The sequence below is a fragment of the Rattus norvegicus genome, chromosome 3 (assembly GCF_021556685.1).
Source record: "Rattus norvegicus strain SHRSP/BbbUtx chromosome 3, alternate assembly SHRSP_T2T, whole genome shotgun sequence".
Taxonomy (NCBI): Eukaryota; Metazoa; Chordata; class Mammalia; order Rodentia; family Muridae; genus Rattus; species Rattus norvegicus.
This window is the reverse complement of record NC_141536.1, coordinates 133,554,877-133,572,895: the sequence shown is the minus strand read 5'-3', so window position 1 is coordinate 133,572,895 and position 18,019 is coordinate 133,554,877. Positions and strand designations below refer to the sequence as shown.

Sequence of the window (18,019 nt, the reverse complement as noted above, 5' to 3'; positions counted from 1 at the left end):
TAACACTGAACGTGGAAACAGTGAGACCGGCCGGCACGGAGGGGTGAGCAGGTAACCTTCTTCTGAGTAGCAAATGCTTGAGGATTATATTGTCCAGGGAATGCTACTTCTCAGGGGTGATTAATGCGTCATTGAAAAGAATTTCCTATGTATTTGGCTAATTGACACCAACAAGAAATCTTTAATGTGAAAAGTTTTATTTCTTGCTCTGTTTTATTTCCATACTGTTACATTTAAGTTTTTTCAGTAGTTTTTCTGGAATGTGTTCCCAGAAAAAAATCCTTCCTATTAATGTCTTCATTCGTAAAAGTTTTTTCCTTTTTAAAAAAGATTTATTTATTTATTATATACACTGTAGCTGTCTTCAGACACACCAGAAGAGGGCATCAGATCTCATTACAAATGGTTGCGAGCCACCATGTGGTTGCTGGGAATTGAACTCAGGATCTCTGGAAGAGCAGTCAGTGCTCTTAACCACTGAGCCATCTCTCCAGCCCCCAAAAGTTTTTTTTCTTATTCAGAGTTTTATTTTGATTTACTAAGATCTTAGTCCTTATATGTGATTACATGGCACCCTCAGAAGTTGAGTAACTTTCTGCACTGACTCTCGACTAAGGATGATTTGTCAATATCTGGAGACATTTTTGGTTGTTAAGACGATGCTATTGGCATCTAGTGGGTAGAAGCCAGAGAACCTACTCCATACTATCACTGAAACCAGCCTCACCAGAAGATGGCCAAACCTCAACATTTTCTCGTGCAAGAAGGGCAAATAGCCGGGTAAAGTGGAGCAGACCGGGGCAGGCCTGCTCTTCCCTGTCTTTGCTGCCTTCACTGCCTTTATAGCAGGGTGACTGGAAGGACAAACTTCTGCTGCTGGTTGATGTGACAGCTACAGTAATGAGTGCCTTCTCGGTCTGACTCCAGGTGCCCTTTATTAGTTAGTCTGATGCCATTGTCCTTTGTGACTGTCCTGTCAGTAGGCTAGGCTGAGAGAAGTGTTTACCAGTATCCATTCTTCTGGTTGGGAACGTGCAGCATATGATAAGCAGGTTCTTTCAGTTTTCCTTTTTGGCTACAAGTTGAGGTTTTTGGGGTTTTTTTGCTTTTCTTTTAGGTTTTCTGTCAGTGGTTGCTGGCTTTGTTTTTATTATGGCAGCAGCAGTCCTGGTGTTGGTTTCTCATCTGTGTGAGTCAGCACCAAAATTGTTATAATAGAAGCAATGGTGGTAGATCTGGAGGCGTGGGAAGCAAGTGGCCTTTGAATTTGGGGAGAGTCAAAACCACCCGCTTCCATGAATATGAGTATCAAGAAAGCATGACCTGGAAAGTAGGTGTGACAGCTGGGGAGTCCCCCTCTCTTTCATGAAAACAGTCCCTCCCTGTTGTCTTTCAGTGTCACTGTTTTCTCTGTTGGGACCTTTATCTGTCTGTAGCACTGGCATGCTATGCAAGGGGAGATTTTTCTTTTTTCTTTTGGGAATATTATAATGGTTATATCTGGTAGACTGACTGTCTCCCTTTATCCTAATTTATGGGAGCTAAGGAGAAGCCTTGTTACCTGCTTCTCTGTCTTTCCATAAGCTCCATGGAAATGCCTCTTGTTAGAACCTGGACTGACTGACTCTCAGTAAACATGATCTTGTGGACATCAAGGGTGCTAACTGGAAAGCATCCCCTGAGCTTTTAAGGCCACTTGGCATCATGAATGGTAATTTTAAAACTAGGATCTTACATTCTTATTGTGCTTGTGCAGCCTTGTATGAGGGATAAGTGGGACATAGAATTTCTGCTTGTTTAATGAGATGAAATAAGGAAGTCTGTAATTAAAGAGTGAATGAGAAGTAGACAGACATCTGGAGAGAATAGAAGTTAGCTGAAGAACATACACATTTAGTTCAGCCATTCTGACTCTTCTCAGTGGGGGTAAAGGAAACGAATCCTTCTGATCATTTTGCTGATGGCTTCAATGGAGCTTTAGAAATCAGTGGGTTTGGAATGGTGTTGAGTAACTACATCCTCAAGAGACAGGAGAGTTAGTGCTTTTGATCGGGTGTTATTGGACTTCACAGAGTATAAATGGACTTAGAATCTGAGGCAGAATTCAGCTCTTCAAAGTGATTTAAACAGAAATTGTGTGACATCCAAAACAGGATGCATCAAATCTAAATTTATTGCACAATTGTTATATAACTCAGATGTCCCTTTTCTGTTTCATAGGCAACCCCACGTCTTTACATTTTACATCAGTAGTAAAGCCATTTTTCATTAGTTACAAAAAAGCAACTCAATAGGACACAGTAGAATGGGAGGAGCCTTAGCCCAACGTGGTCTTTCTTTAACAACCTTAGCCCAACGTGGTCTTTCTTTAACAACAAGGTGCCAGCAGAGGGAGCCCGAGAGCCGTTAGGAAGGAAAAGGTGTTAAAGAGTCATTCTCTTGTCCATTGTTTAGAGCGCTTATTGAATACAATGTAACACACACAACAAGGAATGTAGCTGCTCCCTTCCTTCCACTCCTCTCACCCATTCTTCCATTCCTGCCATTTCCAGTTCTTCCTACAGGCTTGGATTTTCTCCATCTGAGAAGTCCCTCTTAACAGTTTTGCAAAAACAAAGCCTTAAAAGATGTATTAGGCCTGCCTGTTGGGAAGGCAGACAGCTGGTGGTGGCAGGCTCTGTGTCCTCCTTCTGCTGTGCTGAGGACCAGTGGGGACACTCTAATCTGGAAGCCATGGTGCTGTGGCTGTGTTGCATCCCACCAGATGGCGATGTTCTTTATCTTTACAAAGATGCTGCCAGAGTTGGCTCAGTTCTTATTTACTTCTGCTCAGAACTCAGAAACTGGCATGCACCAGTGTTTGGCACCAGGCTTCAGAGAGAAAAACCCACTCTTCCCTCTGTCCACAATTATTTTTGGCCAATTATTTTTCAGGACGTTTAGAAGCTCTTGGGCTCCCTCTACTGATACAGGAGTGGCAAACACAGTATTGTCATTTCACCATCTTGTGAAATAAGAGTAAGAGGATAACTGGAAGGCCTGGGCCCATAGTGTTTAGGACCTGGTGCTAAATATTCGAGCAGACCTGTAAAAAAGAGCCTAGTCTTTGCTTTGGAATGTATAGGTAGATTAAAATGTGTGCATATGCCTTGTGTGACTTCTACAGAAAAATGCTCAAGAGAAGGCAAAGATGACCTGGGGAAGATGAGAATGTCCCTGCATGCTATCTTGGCCCCCCTTTCTTCTGTGCTCTGGTTCCCATCACCACCCATCTTTAAACTATGGCCTAGTTGGATTCATAATGAAGACTCACACAAAGCTCATGGTCTTGAGGCCTTGTAATGTACTAGTGTAGTAGAAAATGGAGTTTTCATTTTGGTAGAAAAGAGCAGAGCAACAATCATTTGTGGAATCCCATGTTTCAAACCCAGAATCATCCTGTGTCCACACATCTCCTCAGCCGGAGTGAGCCTTTACTGTGGCTTATATCCAGGCTAGGGGACTTTGCATGGGGTGAGCATCTCTCATCGGCAGTGCATCTCCATTTCAGCTGAGCAACTAGGTGACATAGTGTAGATAATACCGGCAGAGTTTGGGAGCTCTCTTTTTAAAAAGTAGTAAAGCTTTAACTGATTTTTTTTTTCAGTTTTGGAAAACATGGTGACACAGGTTTGGGGTATGAAGTTTTATGACCTCATCAGTGAGTTTGAAGAGTAGCGAGGAACTTTGCGTGCAGGACGCAGAGCAGATATATACACGCAGCATGGGGATGACAGGCAGGGGACAGGGCTGAGATTAGCAGAGGGGAATGAAGAGCAGGAGAAAAAGAACAGCACGTGCCAAGAGGATCAGTGTTGCTGAGACTACAGAGAGGGACTCGCGCAGTACGAGCAGCGGTCAGTCTGCGAGTAGGAGGGAGACAGTGCACGTGAGCACAGAGTTGATTGATGGCAGGTGGCAGCCCTGTAGAGAATAGCTATCAGAAGGAGCCAGTGACTAGTTAGCAGACGACTCAGAAGAACTGGGCAGACGCTGATGCAGTCCTGGGGCTGAGTGTAGAGGGAGAGGGACGGGTGTCGTGACTGGTCTTAAAAGAGTCAAATGAATTGTGTACTGTAGAAATGGCTAGGAGGAGACCCATTCACCAAGGGAATGGAGGATGTAGACTATTAGCAAGCTTATCTAATGTTGAATGCTCATCTGTGGCTTTCCACTTACTACCATGTAGATCATTTTTGTGCTTAGTGACTAGTTGAGCTTTGTACATGGTAATATGAGTATTCAATAGCAGTTTCCTTTGCGCGGTTGTGCATCATCTATTAGAAGGACTAGTACAGTTGGGATTCCTGTTTCCTTTCATCTTAGTTGAATGTTGTGGGGCGAGGGGGAGGGGTTCCACCTGTGAGCTCCTCAAGTATTAGTTATCTATCTTTGCATCGCCTACATGGATGAGTCTTTCCTTCCTGCCAGGAGATTTCAAATGACTCAGAGTTAGCAACCATTTTTTGTGGGTATTTTTTCCCCTCTTTTTCCCTTCCTTCACCTGGAAAACAAAAGGTTAACTAGACCTAAGAAAAACTTATTCGTGGAGTGGAATGTTACTGATAAGTACAGAAAGTTTGATGATGTGCATGCAGATTACCTTACAGTCTGGTTTCTAAAAAAAAAAAAAAAATCTGAAACTTAGTGTTTTAAATCAGTTAAGTGTGAAATGTTTTGTGTAATCTCCACCCACAGTCGTGTGTGTTTTATGTTAATGCTTTCAGAAGTGGAGGAGTTCCAACAGGCAGAGAGCACGGCTGCAGCCGACTGTGACTATCTTGTGGTAGGACAGCAGCCAGTCCCCCGGAGCAGCAGCACCTCTGACATCACTGAGCGCTTGTACTCAGATTCTTCTCAAGGTATGTGGAAGCTTCAGTCGTTTGTTTGACTGGTTGATCAATTTTGAGGACAGGGTCTCGCTCTTTTTCTGTGACTGGCTGGGGACTCAGTTTGTTGACTGGACTGACCTCAAGCTTGCAGGTCCCTCCTACCTCTGCCTCCCGAGGACAGAGATTACTTTCCCTATGGCTGGCTGAGTCCTCAGTTATTAGTACAAAGCCATGGGTTTGGTCTTGGGATGGGGTAGGCTACAGGTAGTATTGCTTACGACATTTATTCTAAATGGAGAGGGGGAGAGAGGGGGGGAGAGGAAGAGAGAGAGAGAGAGAGAGAGAGAGAGAGAGAGAGAGAGAGAGAAAACAGTTGCATGTTATATATATGTTGCTAGTGTGAATATGTGCATGTCTAGAGGCCAAAGGTTGACTTGAGTTATCTCTCCTTGATGACTTCCAACCTATTTATTTATTTAGAGGCAAAACGTTTTTCTGATGTTTGAAAGTTTACCAGTGAGCTCTAAAGAGGCTCTTGTCTCTGTTCTGCCTCAGGTTACAGTCCCATGCTGCCTCATCCAGCTTTTTACATGGCTTCTGGGGATCTAAACTCAGGTCCTCATGCCTGCACAACAGGTCCTTTACCACTGAGCCATCTCCCCAGCCCAGGTATTTACTTTTTGATTTGACTGTAAGAATGTGACTGCTGGAAGTGAAACTGTCTTGCTATTTAATATATTTCCCTAACATACTCCTCAAGTTTGGGGTGACTGGGAACTAGAGAGGAGTCTGAAGTGACTGGAATAGAAGGGACAGAGAGAGTTCCAGAGTAAAGACACTTAGTAAGGCAGAAGGCAGAAAGAAAGCATGAGAGGCAGGAGGGCCAGGCTATGGGAAGAGCGAGAGGGGTTAGATGGGAATGGACTCTGGCCAGCTCTGTGAAAGTTTACTAGCAGTTCACAGACTCCACTGAGGTGGAAAGGAGCCCCTTCAGAGCATGCATCAGGTTTCTATAGCTTTCTGTGGTAACAGGGTGTGGAAGACAATAGCAAGTGAAACTGTCTTGCTATTTAATATATTTCCCTACATACTCCTCAAGTTTGGGGTGACTGGGAACTAGAGAGGAGTCTGAAGTGACTAGAATAGAAGGGGCAGAGAGAGTTCCAGAAACAGTCAGTTCTTACTGAAGCTGCAGACAGTGCTGGTGTGTCTTCCAGTGAAGAAACAAATCTTAGTGTGTACAGTGTCAGTAAATGTGTGGGCCATTCCACTTTAGTTCTATGAGTCAGTCAGAAAACGACCTGTCTTGTTTGACAACAGGTTCTCCTGTCTTCTGAGCAGAGCTAGCAGGTGAGGGGAAAGCTTTTCCTTAGAAACTCCCTTGAAATAAGACATTGTGGCAAAAATAAAGATGAGGAAATATATGATCCGAAAACTCTCTGTTCTTGAAAGGGATTTATGTGGATCATTAGGGATATGAGTATATATGTTGTGGTAAAATACTTGCCCAGTATACAGGAAGCCCTGAGTTTAATTTTGACTGTCAGGAGAAACAAAGAAAAAAATTACCTTAAATATTTGGGAGAACGCACCAGTTGCTTGGGGCTTTCCTCTAAGAAAAAATTTTAATCCGTTCAAGTTTTAACAAAGTTCACCTGAGAGAAGAAAAAGTTCAGTGATCTAGTGTACGATACGGTGTGCTTCCTTCCTGAAGAGCTCAGCCAGCGCTGCTTGCTTGTCTAAGGGATTCCATTAGCCCAGGCTAACCTGGAGCTTGCCACCGACTCCCCAGTCCCCGGGTGCTGGATTATTGGCATGCACCACTCTGCCTAGCCAAGAGGAGGTTTTTAAGTTCTCTGACCACATGAATGAGGTAGTACATATGTGGGTTACAATGATTTATCTATGCAGATTTCAAAAACAGCATGTTATATAAGATAAACATGCAATATTTGCTGTGTAAAAATTTAAATTAAAGGACTATATGACTACTTTGATTTTCTTAATTTGATTTTTTTCTAGGAGCTGGTTTTATTTGTTGATTTCTTTCAAATTTATTGGCTCCATATTCTTCATCAGATGCTCTTATGATCTTTCCTTAAACCTTTACAGGCTCTGTGGTGGTTTTCCTTTTGAAATCAGTGGCACCATTTCGCTCTCGTATGCTAGTCTTTGCATTCAGACAACACAGAGCTGGCCTGCTGTTCCCTTCCTGTGCTTCATGGGCCAGCCTAGGCAGCCCTTTGGTCCAATGCTGCCTTCAAGCTCGCCTCCCCAGAGCGAGTGCTGCGTGCTCCTGTCCACGGAGCATGCAAAGTGGAACTGTGACCAGAGTGAACTGCTTTCCATCTGCTCCAACTGGAGCTAACTATGGGCTGTAGGCCCGGACTCTGGCTAGACTGGACCCCGGATGCTGCCAGTGCAGACCCATAATTCAGCACCTTTATGTATGCTATGACATCTGGATACAATGGTTTATCTACCTGTTTCTGCCTCTGCCTGCCTGCCTGCCTGCCTGCCTGCCTGCCTGCCTGTCTCCTATTTTACCTTCTGAAACATTCATTTTGTTATTCTTACCCCTCTCTCTAGGTCAAAAGGTAGAAAATTCACAGAATTTGAGCTCTTCAGAACCCAAGTCTGTTCAAGAGAGTAAAGGTCACGTGACGCATGAACACGAAGGAGTAACAGTAAGATTTCTAAGAGAAAATCCCTCTGATGATAGTTAAAGTTTTTCCCAATTAGATTGATTACAGGTCCAAATTATCTTGAAGTCCCTTAAGGCTGTGTTTGCTTTGTATGTAAATACAGTCATTCTACAAAGATGGACGGGGTGCAGTATGAAGTAGAATTTACTGCCACATCTCATGTTGTACAGTTCACTTTTGAGAGGATATACTCTAAATCCTTCATTTCAGAGTTCCACTTCTGTATTTTAGATGGAATGCTGAACTGATAAAGCATTCCTAAAGTGTATCTGGTGGGGTTTTGTTTGATATTGTAAAGAAGGTATTATTTTAAAAAACAAAATATAAAACATAAAAAGAAACAGCCTATAACTCATTCTTTAAGATAACCTCTATTTGTGTTTTAAAACCTAGTGTGTATGTGTAGAAAACAGATATTTGACAAATGTAAAATATAAAGGGCCCGCTTGTTTGGAAGATAGCAGAGTTGAGCTCTTGTGTTTATGTGTTTAAGAAACACTCATGCCAGCTTGATTGATAGATGTTGCTTTGGCAACCAGTTTTGTTATTCTTGTTTGTTTAGGTTTCAGTGTTTTGTTTTGTTTTGTTTTTGATTTTTCAAGACAGGGTTTGTCTGTAGACCAGGCTGGATCACAGAGATCGGCCTGCCTCTGCCTCCAAAGTGCGGGGATTAAAGGCGTGCGCCACGGTGTTGGCTTTGTTTTCCTCTCTCGTTTGCATGTATATGGTTTCAAGCCTTTTGTTACTTAGTTTCTGACATTTTTAAGAATTCTGTAGGTGCTGTTTTGTTCACTCAGCTACATGTTTGTAGAGTATCCACATGTTGTTATGTAGCAGTTAACGCATTTGAACTTCCTCTGCTGTAGTTCACTATGAATCTATCACTTTCCCCTATTCTTCCGTTGATGGCGTTTAGATTCTTTCCAGTGTCCTGGTTTTCTGAAAGATGCAGCTGTGTGCCTCTCTTAGACATTTCTCAGCACTTCCACGTTCAAATGTTTCTCTGTGGGACTCTCTAGTAGTAGAATCAAATTACAGTAAAACATTGTTCTTCTCGACAAAACGATGCTTCTTCCCCACGTGCTCATACCCTTCTATCTCCGCTCAGATCTTCTCTCAGGCGCTTCTGTTGTCACGCTTTTGAACAGTTTGCAAGTGAACTAGATGGGGTATCATATTTGAATTTCTTGGATTACTAATAAAGTTTAAATTTCCATGTTGATTGGCTGTGAGTTTTTATCTGTGAAATGCCAGCCAATGCCTTTTGTTGTTACCCCCCCCCCACCTTTTACTTGTATTAATTCTTTGCATAGTCTGAATATTGATTGAGGTTTTATTTTGACGATGTTTATAACAGACACCTTCCCTATGTGTGGCTGCTTTTTACTCTGGTGTCTTTCTTTGGTAAACACAAATCCTACTCTTTTTTATTTTCTCTATTATGGTAGAATTTTATGGCATTAAAACATTTCCACTCCAAAAGGATAAAATATTCCTTAATTTTTTTTCTAGAAAACGCTTTACTCTTGCTCCACACTCTCAAGTCTTTTATTCACCGGGAAGTGTCTCTTGTCTGTGGAGGGAGGGGTGACCTAGCTCTTCTCCCCAGCTGCTTGTTCTTGGTTTCATTTGTTGAATCTAATTTTTCTGTATTGATCTGAAAGACAGCATCTCTGACATCTGTGCTGTTCCCTGATATATCAGCCTTCACTTTACTCTCGGGTGTTTCGTCTCTGAACAGGACCACAGCATCTTAACATCCATAGTCCTGATTCCTTCTCCTTCTCTCCTCACCTCTTCTAATGGAAGTTAGTTTTTGGACTTACTTTTTGCCTCTCCTCGGTGCTGTTGAGATGCCGTCTTTCCATCTTGTCAGGTTGTTTCTTGTTGGTCTTTGTCCAGTCCTCATGTTTCACTGCAGAGCATCCAGCATTCAGGTACAGTGTATGCGTTTGTCTGTTCTATTCTATGCTATGTCTGTGTGTGCATGGATGCTTTTCCTGCTGTTTTAGAGAACTCTTGTAATGATGTCTTCAAATACTGCCATCATTTTATTCAATATTCTCTTTTGTTCCAGAATTCTAGGTAGAAACAAACTAGACTTTCTTACCCTGCCCTCCAGGTCTCCTAAAGCTTTCATTTATTTATATTATCCGTTCTCCTTGGTTCTATGGATGTAGTCTGGGTTATTGTTTCACCAATAAAAGTGCCCCCTGTCTTTCAGCAGTTCAATAAATCTGACCTTAGGAGCTAGCCTTGGAGGTATGGCCTATGAGCTCCAGAGTGCAAGCAGTTTCCTTCCGATCTAGTTTTGCACTTGGACGGGTTTGGCCTCTCATACTTCCCCTGATGTAGTGATTTGTTTTGGTGCTTCTGCCTCCTCACTACTGTGGGTTTTGCTTCAGAGTTCAAATGTAGTAAGTGTATCTTGTAACTTCTAATGATCTCTTGTCACTTGGTCATTTTTATTTTCTCATCTTTTATGCATCTAACATGCTCACAAAGCCTAATTCTAGATTCTCTATCTGATTTGCTGAAATTATCTGGGGATCTAAATCTATCTCGTTTGTTTGTTTGCTTTTTTTTTTTTTTATGGTACTCTTATGCCTGGTGGTTTGTTTCCTGAGTGTTTGGTAATCTTTGTTATGTTACCTCTTGGGCTGACCTAAATCTGTGAAAAACCCTAATGTCTAGATTAATGAGGTCTGTGCAGGAAAGCATTTGTATTTTCATCTTCAAGCAATCAGGAAGTGCCACTTTGGTCCTGACCCTCAGTCATTTTGCCACTAGCAATGATAGCACTGGCTTTACTCTTAGTAGGTTCTTGGATTGCCCTGAGCAGCTCCCTTTCCTGCACGTAGAACTTGCTGATTACGGGTCCATGCTACCTGCCCTGAGTTCCCTCCTGCCTTCCTTCTGCCACTTCATATCTGTAGCCTTCTTGAACCATTCTCCTGTCCTGTCAGCCAGTTAAGGTAACACTATTTTACATACTTTACACACAGTTTATGTCTATATTTTGCTTATGTACATTATATTATTTATTCTGTGTAATTTGTGTATGTTTTGTCCCTCTAAGCGAACTGTAAATTGCTAAAGAATACAGGTTGCCTCTTGATTTTTTAATCCTTTGTGTTTGAAATAAGGTCCAGTGTTTACTAGTGGTCAGAAAGTTCTGTAGTGCAGCACTAGGAAGGTTCTGAGCAGCCCTTTGAAGTCTGGGTGGAGTGTGTGCTTTTCCTGCCCAAACATTCATGGGAGTTCAGGCCTCCTGGAGAATTGTGTGACTGTGTGTGCATTTGATTAAAGAAGCAAACAGAACTTCAAAATAAACCACTTGTGCAGGATTTGACATCCCTTCTTAGAATATCCACTCAGCTGTGTTAGTTGACCAAGTAGGGAATATGAATTGGAGTTTCAGATCTTGAGAAACATGTAACTTAATTATACTGGCCTGTGAACATACCCTTCAAAAGGAAAATAGTCTTCAGCGTTTTGTTACTATTATTGCTTCTTTTATTTAAAAATAACAGTCTGGTAAAAGTTTCAGCTTTCTGGTAATGAAAGCAGCATTTCTTTTCGTCTGAAGATCTTGGTTCGAAGGAGCAGCAGCCCTGCTGAGCTGGATCTGAAGGAGGAGTCACAGCAGACACACGGACGATGCAGGGAGAGACAGAAGAGTAAGTCCAGGAAACGGGCTCTGCGCATGCCTGCTGCAGAGCAGGCCTGTTTCAGTTTCCTCTCTTTTCTAAGGGAAGTGGTTATCTTGTCAGTAGAGAAGAGGTGGTTGTGGAGAATATTTTTGATTGGGAATTTAGAAATTATGTAGTTAATCCAGTTGGTGAAACAGTTTCCATTAGTTGCCTGTACCTGAGAGGCCTGTCTCTCTATCCCTGGGCCTTTATCCAGGTGAGAACAACAAGGGGGACTTAGGGGAGCAGACAAATGCATAAGAAAAAGCTACCTTCCCCATAAAGCCCCCACAGGGAAGGAACACAAAGCCCTTCAATGCTACTATGGAAGCCAATGGGCAAGTGTGTGAAAATGAAATCTCACTGGAATCCTGGGATGTTATCATATGCAAATCATACGAAGTCTGGGCCCTGTGCTGGGTTCTCCTGTCCTAAGGCCAGGTCTCCTTCTTGTCAGGAGTGGTAGTCCCTGCACAGCCTGCTGACCCTTACTGGCGTGTAATGCAGTTCTTCTCATGCACCGCCTTCCCCCTCTAATGCCTGTAGCACTATAGAGAATGCTCCGAGAGACCTAACTGCTGGCTCATCTGCTTATGGAGACAACTCTCAGTTCTTTGCAAGCGGATAGAGGACAGCGGGAGAGACGGCACAGCTGAGGGGGTGTCAGCAGTGGAAGGGAAGGGTGGGTGTTAGGAAGGGAATGGTGGGCGAATGCATTGTTAGGAAGTGGTCAGGTGGCTTCAAGCAGTAGGGTAAGGCTTATCTTGTGCCCAATTAAATAATTAACCACATAAGTCTTAAAATCTCTGCATAATTACATTGTGACAAATTTAAATTTCTAGTGTTTAAAGAAGAAACTTTTCAGTGCTCCAGATCTGTAGTGGTAGAACACCTCATTCCAGAATCTGCCTGCACGGTGCAGCCTGGTTTAAGTCTAAACACTGGGCTTGAAATAGCAGAGAACATGCAATGCTATAAAATCAGTCACTACCATACTCCTCCTGTTTTCACCATCTCCTCACGTATGGATGCATCTTAATGGGAACTAGGGCCTGGTGCAACTTTGGGGCACATGGAATAATTGAGCAACAACAATGGCCAGAATACTACCTCCTAAAGCCTTTTATTGCCCTGTACTTGGAAGGTTTGTTTTTGTTAAGTAAGTATCCGTCAGGGATACTACTGAAGCCCAACTGAGTCGCACCCAAACCCAGCAGATCCTATCATCTGGGCAAGCGGTACTTGCATGGAGAGAATTCTGAACCTTATCTTCATATAGCTGCGGTCTCACACTGTGGTTGCTCTGTTTGCCAGGTGAAAGTACTGGTAGTGACATGGCTGTGGGCTACAGTAACGAGGCAGAGCTACCTGTGAGCCCTTGGCAGACCTGTGAGGAGGACCCGGAACTGAGCACTCCCACAGATGCTGTGGCTGACTCTGATGCCCGCCATTGGTTACAACTGAGTCCTACTGATGCTTCCAACTTAACAGGTAATTGTGTTTGAAAAGGATTATTGCTGCAAACAGGAGGTCCTGGAGATCCTCACTCCAACCCCTCAGCACAGTGTAATGCGATGCCACTTTCAACTACATTGGAGTTGCAGCTCCAATCACCTGCTCACAATTGCTTGTCGGTTCTTAGAGTCTTGGATGGAAAGAGTTTTGAAATCAGGCAGATGAGGAAGGAAGCCTGCCATGCCACTGTCTACCATAGGAAGAAGTGTTGGTGCCCATTACCAAGGTCTTTGGAGGCAGAAAACATTGTTGTTTTAGCTTGCATGTACCACACATGTAGAACAGGGGGATTGGCTATCTTACTATTTACTTTTCTAATTATCATAAAAGACTTTATACATACAATGCAAAACTGTGACATATATGCGGGTGATCAGTCCTAATAATAAAATGACCAGCAGTGGACCATTGCTACCCACTTTAAGATCTAGAAGAACCCACATTGGTGAGGTTCCAGAAGCCCTGTTCAAGCCTGTTATCTTCTTCCAGCAACATGGAGTGCTGACCCTATTTTTTATAATAATAATAATAATTCATGGAACTGAGGAGATGGTCCAGTGGGTAAGAGTGCTTGTTGTGATAGTTTAAGGGCTGGTTTTGAATCCTCAGGACCCATAGAAAAAGACAGGTATACAGGATTTAACTCTAAGGAAATCCAATTTTACAAAAAGAAGAAAATAAAAAAGACTTGCACTGCAGAAGCTCACAGAAAATGGTATTCCTCTGGAAAACAACCAAGAAACAGCACTGGGAGAGGTCAGGGAATGGATAACGTGTATTTGGAGATATTTGACTTGAGACCTCAGCCATCTCATCCTAAGTATGTTTTTAAATGCTTTACCAAGAAGTCTATATGTTTTATTACTAACGTAACAATATCTAAAATGAGCAAGAACTGTCAGAAGGATAAAGCCTCCTATCCCAACTTCTGGTGTTTCCCCTGCTGTCTCAAAGAGAAGCAGTGTATTTTCCAGAGACTTTGCCTATGGATTATTACATAAGTGATCAGCCATAGGCAGTACTGGGCGGGGGCCAGTGTTAGGTTGTAGCTGTTTGTCTTCTCTTCCCCTGTCGTGTGCTTTGTAATGTCGGTGTTTATATGCGTATATCCTGACTTGCTCTTCCTGAATAAAGAAGTTATTTACTGAAGCACAGAACAAAACCTGAGTGCAGCCGTGCAAGCCTCTAACTTCAGCATTGTGGGTAGAAATAAGTAGATCTTGGACACTCGGTGGCCGGCCAGTCTAGCAGAAAAGCCAAGCTTCTAATTCAGTGAAGATACCCAACTGGGGCTTCCTCCTTCATGCACATAGGCATGTGTAGTTCAATACATGCACATGCACCACCCATACCATACAGACCTAAATAAGCAGCTAAGTAAGTAAATGATCTGATTTTCCCGCTGGGCATGGTGGCACACTTGTAATCCCAGAAGTTAGGACGTGAGCCAGGAAGCACAGAGGAAATAAAAGCCCATTTTCAAATGCTAAAATTCACACAAAAGTACAAATAAAGCCTAAATTTTATTCCAAATATTTTTCTTAATCAAGAAAAGTTATGTTTCATTGTGGCATAAAAGCAAAGTTAACCAAAATGTCTGATATTTTTGCAAATCCTTGGAATTATAACATTAAGGTGTCATCAATCAGCATTAATGGTATTTATATATAATTTATAGAATAGGCAATGATCTTGGTATCAATACTCTGAACTTATATAGGGTTTAAGATTTCTAATTCTGTATGGCTGTCAGGCTAAATCTCTCCATTTCTGTTTTGGGAGACCCAGAGAAATCATGCCCCCCACCCCAACACATACACAAATACATTAAAAAATACTAGGAAGTGCCTGAGGCAGAGTCGGCCTCCAAATGCCGAGCTGTCTCTACACTCCCCACTGTATCACAGCTAGAATACTAGTGTGAAGCCCTTTGAGCTACTGGAGGGTTCTTAATGCATGTATTTAGGGCCAGTAAATAAGAGATCTCTCCAGGATGGTACGATAGATCCAGTGCTGATTCTTATATGAATGTTCTTAAAGGTGAACCAGATGCAATTATTTTTATTGAAAGGAAAGAAAATTGGATGAGTGCTTTCTTTTGTTTGTCCTTGGGAAAGATTAGTTTTGATCCCATTTCAGAGTATGCATCTGACTGCTTAGCGTAGTGAGCTTTGTAACTCTGTATGGTACACCATGTTGTGATTGACTCCTCCAAATACTTTGTTCTTCTTTGAAATACTAATTGGAGATTCAGTACACATAGTTCAAGAGTTCACCCTGTCAGCCGTGGAAAGCACAAACTGTAATATGATAAGGCCTAAGGATTCTCACAGCTCTGAACTTAACTTTCTGTTCTCAAGAGAGCAGTTTCTTCATAAAACAACAACAATGAAGCTCTTGTTAACCTGATGTTTAGGGGACACAGCGAGAGCAAGCCATCTGATGGGCTCGGGTGTGTGGCTCAGTGGGGGCACTTGCCTAGCATGTGTGGGACCCTGGGATTGATCAGCAGCACTATAGAAAACAACAGAAGGTGTGGCTGTTTCTCACTGAATAAGCCTGCCTAGTATCAGCGGCTTAGAATGAAGAGGGCGGGGTTTGGTGATGGGGGTTGGGGGGGCAGCCTATAGGCTGCTAGCATGTTTGCTTGCCGTTTAAACCATTTCACGTTACTGGAAACAAGGCTAAGTTTATTATGCATTTCTCTAACCTATACCTGGGCTATGTTTAATCAGCTCTATTAATACATGTAAACAAAATGGTGGTAATTAGGAGAAATTGTCTCTGAACATAGGAGTCACATAGGGAATCAAGTTTAGTGAAGAAATAGAGGATTTTTACCAAGCTCTGTTGTCTTTTCAGTGGGAGAAACAAGGCAAGGGAGAGTGAGCATTCTGTTGTAAGTGAACTCAGTGGACTCTGAGGCTGTCTGGTTGACTGGGATCTGGTCCTGGTGTGGGAAAGGCAGGAGTAGATGGGCTGATTGTCAGAGACAAAGGTGGATATGCAGGGAAGATGCTTGTGTTGGTTCATTTATGAAAAGCACATACTCTCTCGGTGAGGAAGGAGTTTGCTCTTTCTACAGTAAGGAAAGACCAGGAGGGGCAGTTCCTCTCTAAGATGCAAGGCCGGGTGCCATAGCATTAGAGTACAGAAAGTGAAAAGACACAGTAATATCCACATCAAGTCTGCCTCGGCAGTAACTCAGACGTGTGGGGTGTCTGTGGCTCTGCTTCTGCACTCAGCATTGTTTCTGAGCTCATCCTTTAGGTAACAGAGAAGCTTGTGACCTATAAATACAGATTTAGATGCTGTGAAAATTATAAAAAAAAACGAGTGGACCTGAGGAGATGGCTCTTTGTCATGGACTTGTCATGCAAGCATACAGACTGTGGTTGGATGCCTAAATCCCACAGAAAAACCAAGCAGGTGTACCAGTCACTTGTAATCCCAGCACTCAGGATGAGGGGGCCCCAGTGTAAGCCGCCTACCTAGACCAGATGGAACTGGCAAGCTCTGGCTTCGGAGAGAGACGCTTTCTCAATAAATAAAGTGGAGAGTGATTGAGAAAGGCCACCAATGGCAACCTCAGGCCCCCATATGTACTCACACTCACATATATGTGTACATACATGTGTAAGCATACGTGTACACACACACACACACACACACACACACACACACGTGACAAAGAAGATGAATGAGTCACATCTACTGATCTCCTAAGAGTTTACAACCAAGGCAGAGGCTGTGTCCTGGTCATCTCAGATAACATGATAGCTGTTCTGAGTTTATACAATGTAGGTTAAAGTCCTAGGATGGACAACTAGACTGAAAGCATTTGATGTACACTTTAGAACTTCGTCCTCACAAGTGTGAAATTGTGGTGTGTGATGGAGGGTCTTCCATACCTAGCAGGGATATCATTCCTTTCCCGGTCCCTATGAGGTTTACTGTGAGATTTGATAAGAGACAGCCAATGCCTTGCTTTGGGTGGGAGGGGCCAGTGCCTGCCTCTCGTGGATTACGACATCCAGTCCGGAAGGCAGATTGTCTGGTGTGTGCACAGAGTGCCCCTGCCTCTCGTGGATTACGACATCCAGTCCGGAAGGCAGATTGTCTGGTGTGTGCACAGAGTGCCCCTGCCTCTCAGGACAGGGTGGGGAAGAGAGGCCCTTAGTAAGTAACCCAAACCGATGAGCAGATATGCTTTAAGCTTTAGATATTATTTAGCTAAAAGTATTATTTAAATTTTAACCTTAAAATCATCATGTAGTTTCAAATCTCTTTTAGTTAATGTATTTATCACTGACCTGGTTCAAATGTTCCTTACAGGAAGTCCTTCAATTACAGTTGTAGATGTGAATTGAGCACGATCCCCCTACACTGAAGTTGATTTGTAGAAACCATTTGTCAGTGTTCTCTGTCATCACACACATTTTGGGTGTTTGACCAGCCTCTGATACACTTGTATATCATGAAGTAATATAAAGAGGAAACAGTAAAGCTACACTGGCATGGGTAGACCATCTTTGAAAGTCTGAGTTGTAGTTGAACAGTAATAAAAATAGATGTGGCCGAGGCAGAGAGTCAGGCTGCCAGGGAGCAGAATGCCAACTTGTACCCGATCTCCTGATCCCTGTGCTGGCCACTCGGCTTTTCTGTTCCTACAGTTAAGATGCTAACAAGAGTCTGAGAGGTGATACCATTTATTTTTCAAAGAAAAAGTCTATCTTTACTCAAACTCTGTCAACCCCACATAAAATTATAGCTATATGAACTGGTTCTTTGGTCAAAAGTACCTATTTGCCAGTTAAAAATCTGTTCAATATTTTCAAATTTCTAATTTTTTTATTTATCTGTTAAAATCATGTATTTGGAGAAAGATGAGAAAATTTTACATATGTTTAAGAGTTCATACTTTAGTAATTTTAAAGACCTTTATAACATTCAGAAACAAAATGACATAGGCTGCTAATGAAATTAAAGCAAATATTTGGTATTTTGGAGGTGAACATGGAATTTTCTAAAAATCTCTTAAATCCCCATTTTTAATTAAGCGTTCCTTCATTGAGGACCCGTCTACATGTAAAATGTCAGCATCTGTTCAGGAACTCGTGCCACCAGCCGGATAATTTTGGGCAAAAACACTTTAGCTCATTAAAATCTTCACAGTAATATTGAAAAATGAACAGTCACTTGAAAACCTTCCTAAGAGCTCAACATATTTTGATAG

At 42.5% G+C, this 18,019-nt stretch overlaps 1 protein-coding gene across 7 annotated transcripts in view; it reads left to right on the top strand.

Annotated features, from left to right (window-relative positions):
* Positions 1 to 18,019, top strand: part of Ralgapa2 (Ral GTPase activating protein catalytic subunit alpha 2) — a 282,313-nt gene that overhangs the window by 103,311 nt on the left and 160,983 nt on the right. For all 7 annotated transcript variants that reach the window (NM_001421313.1, XM_087651017.1, XM_087651019.1 and 4 more), the window contains 5 exon segments: positions 4,767 to 4,901; positions 5,427 to 5,540; positions 7,461 to 7,558; positions 11,166 to 11,256; positions 12,583 to 12,759. In NM_001421313.1, the coding sequence (NP_001408242.1) occupies positions 4,767 to 4,901; positions 5,427 to 5,540; positions 7,461 to 7,558; positions 11,166 to 11,256; positions 12,583 to 12,759 (615 nt within the window).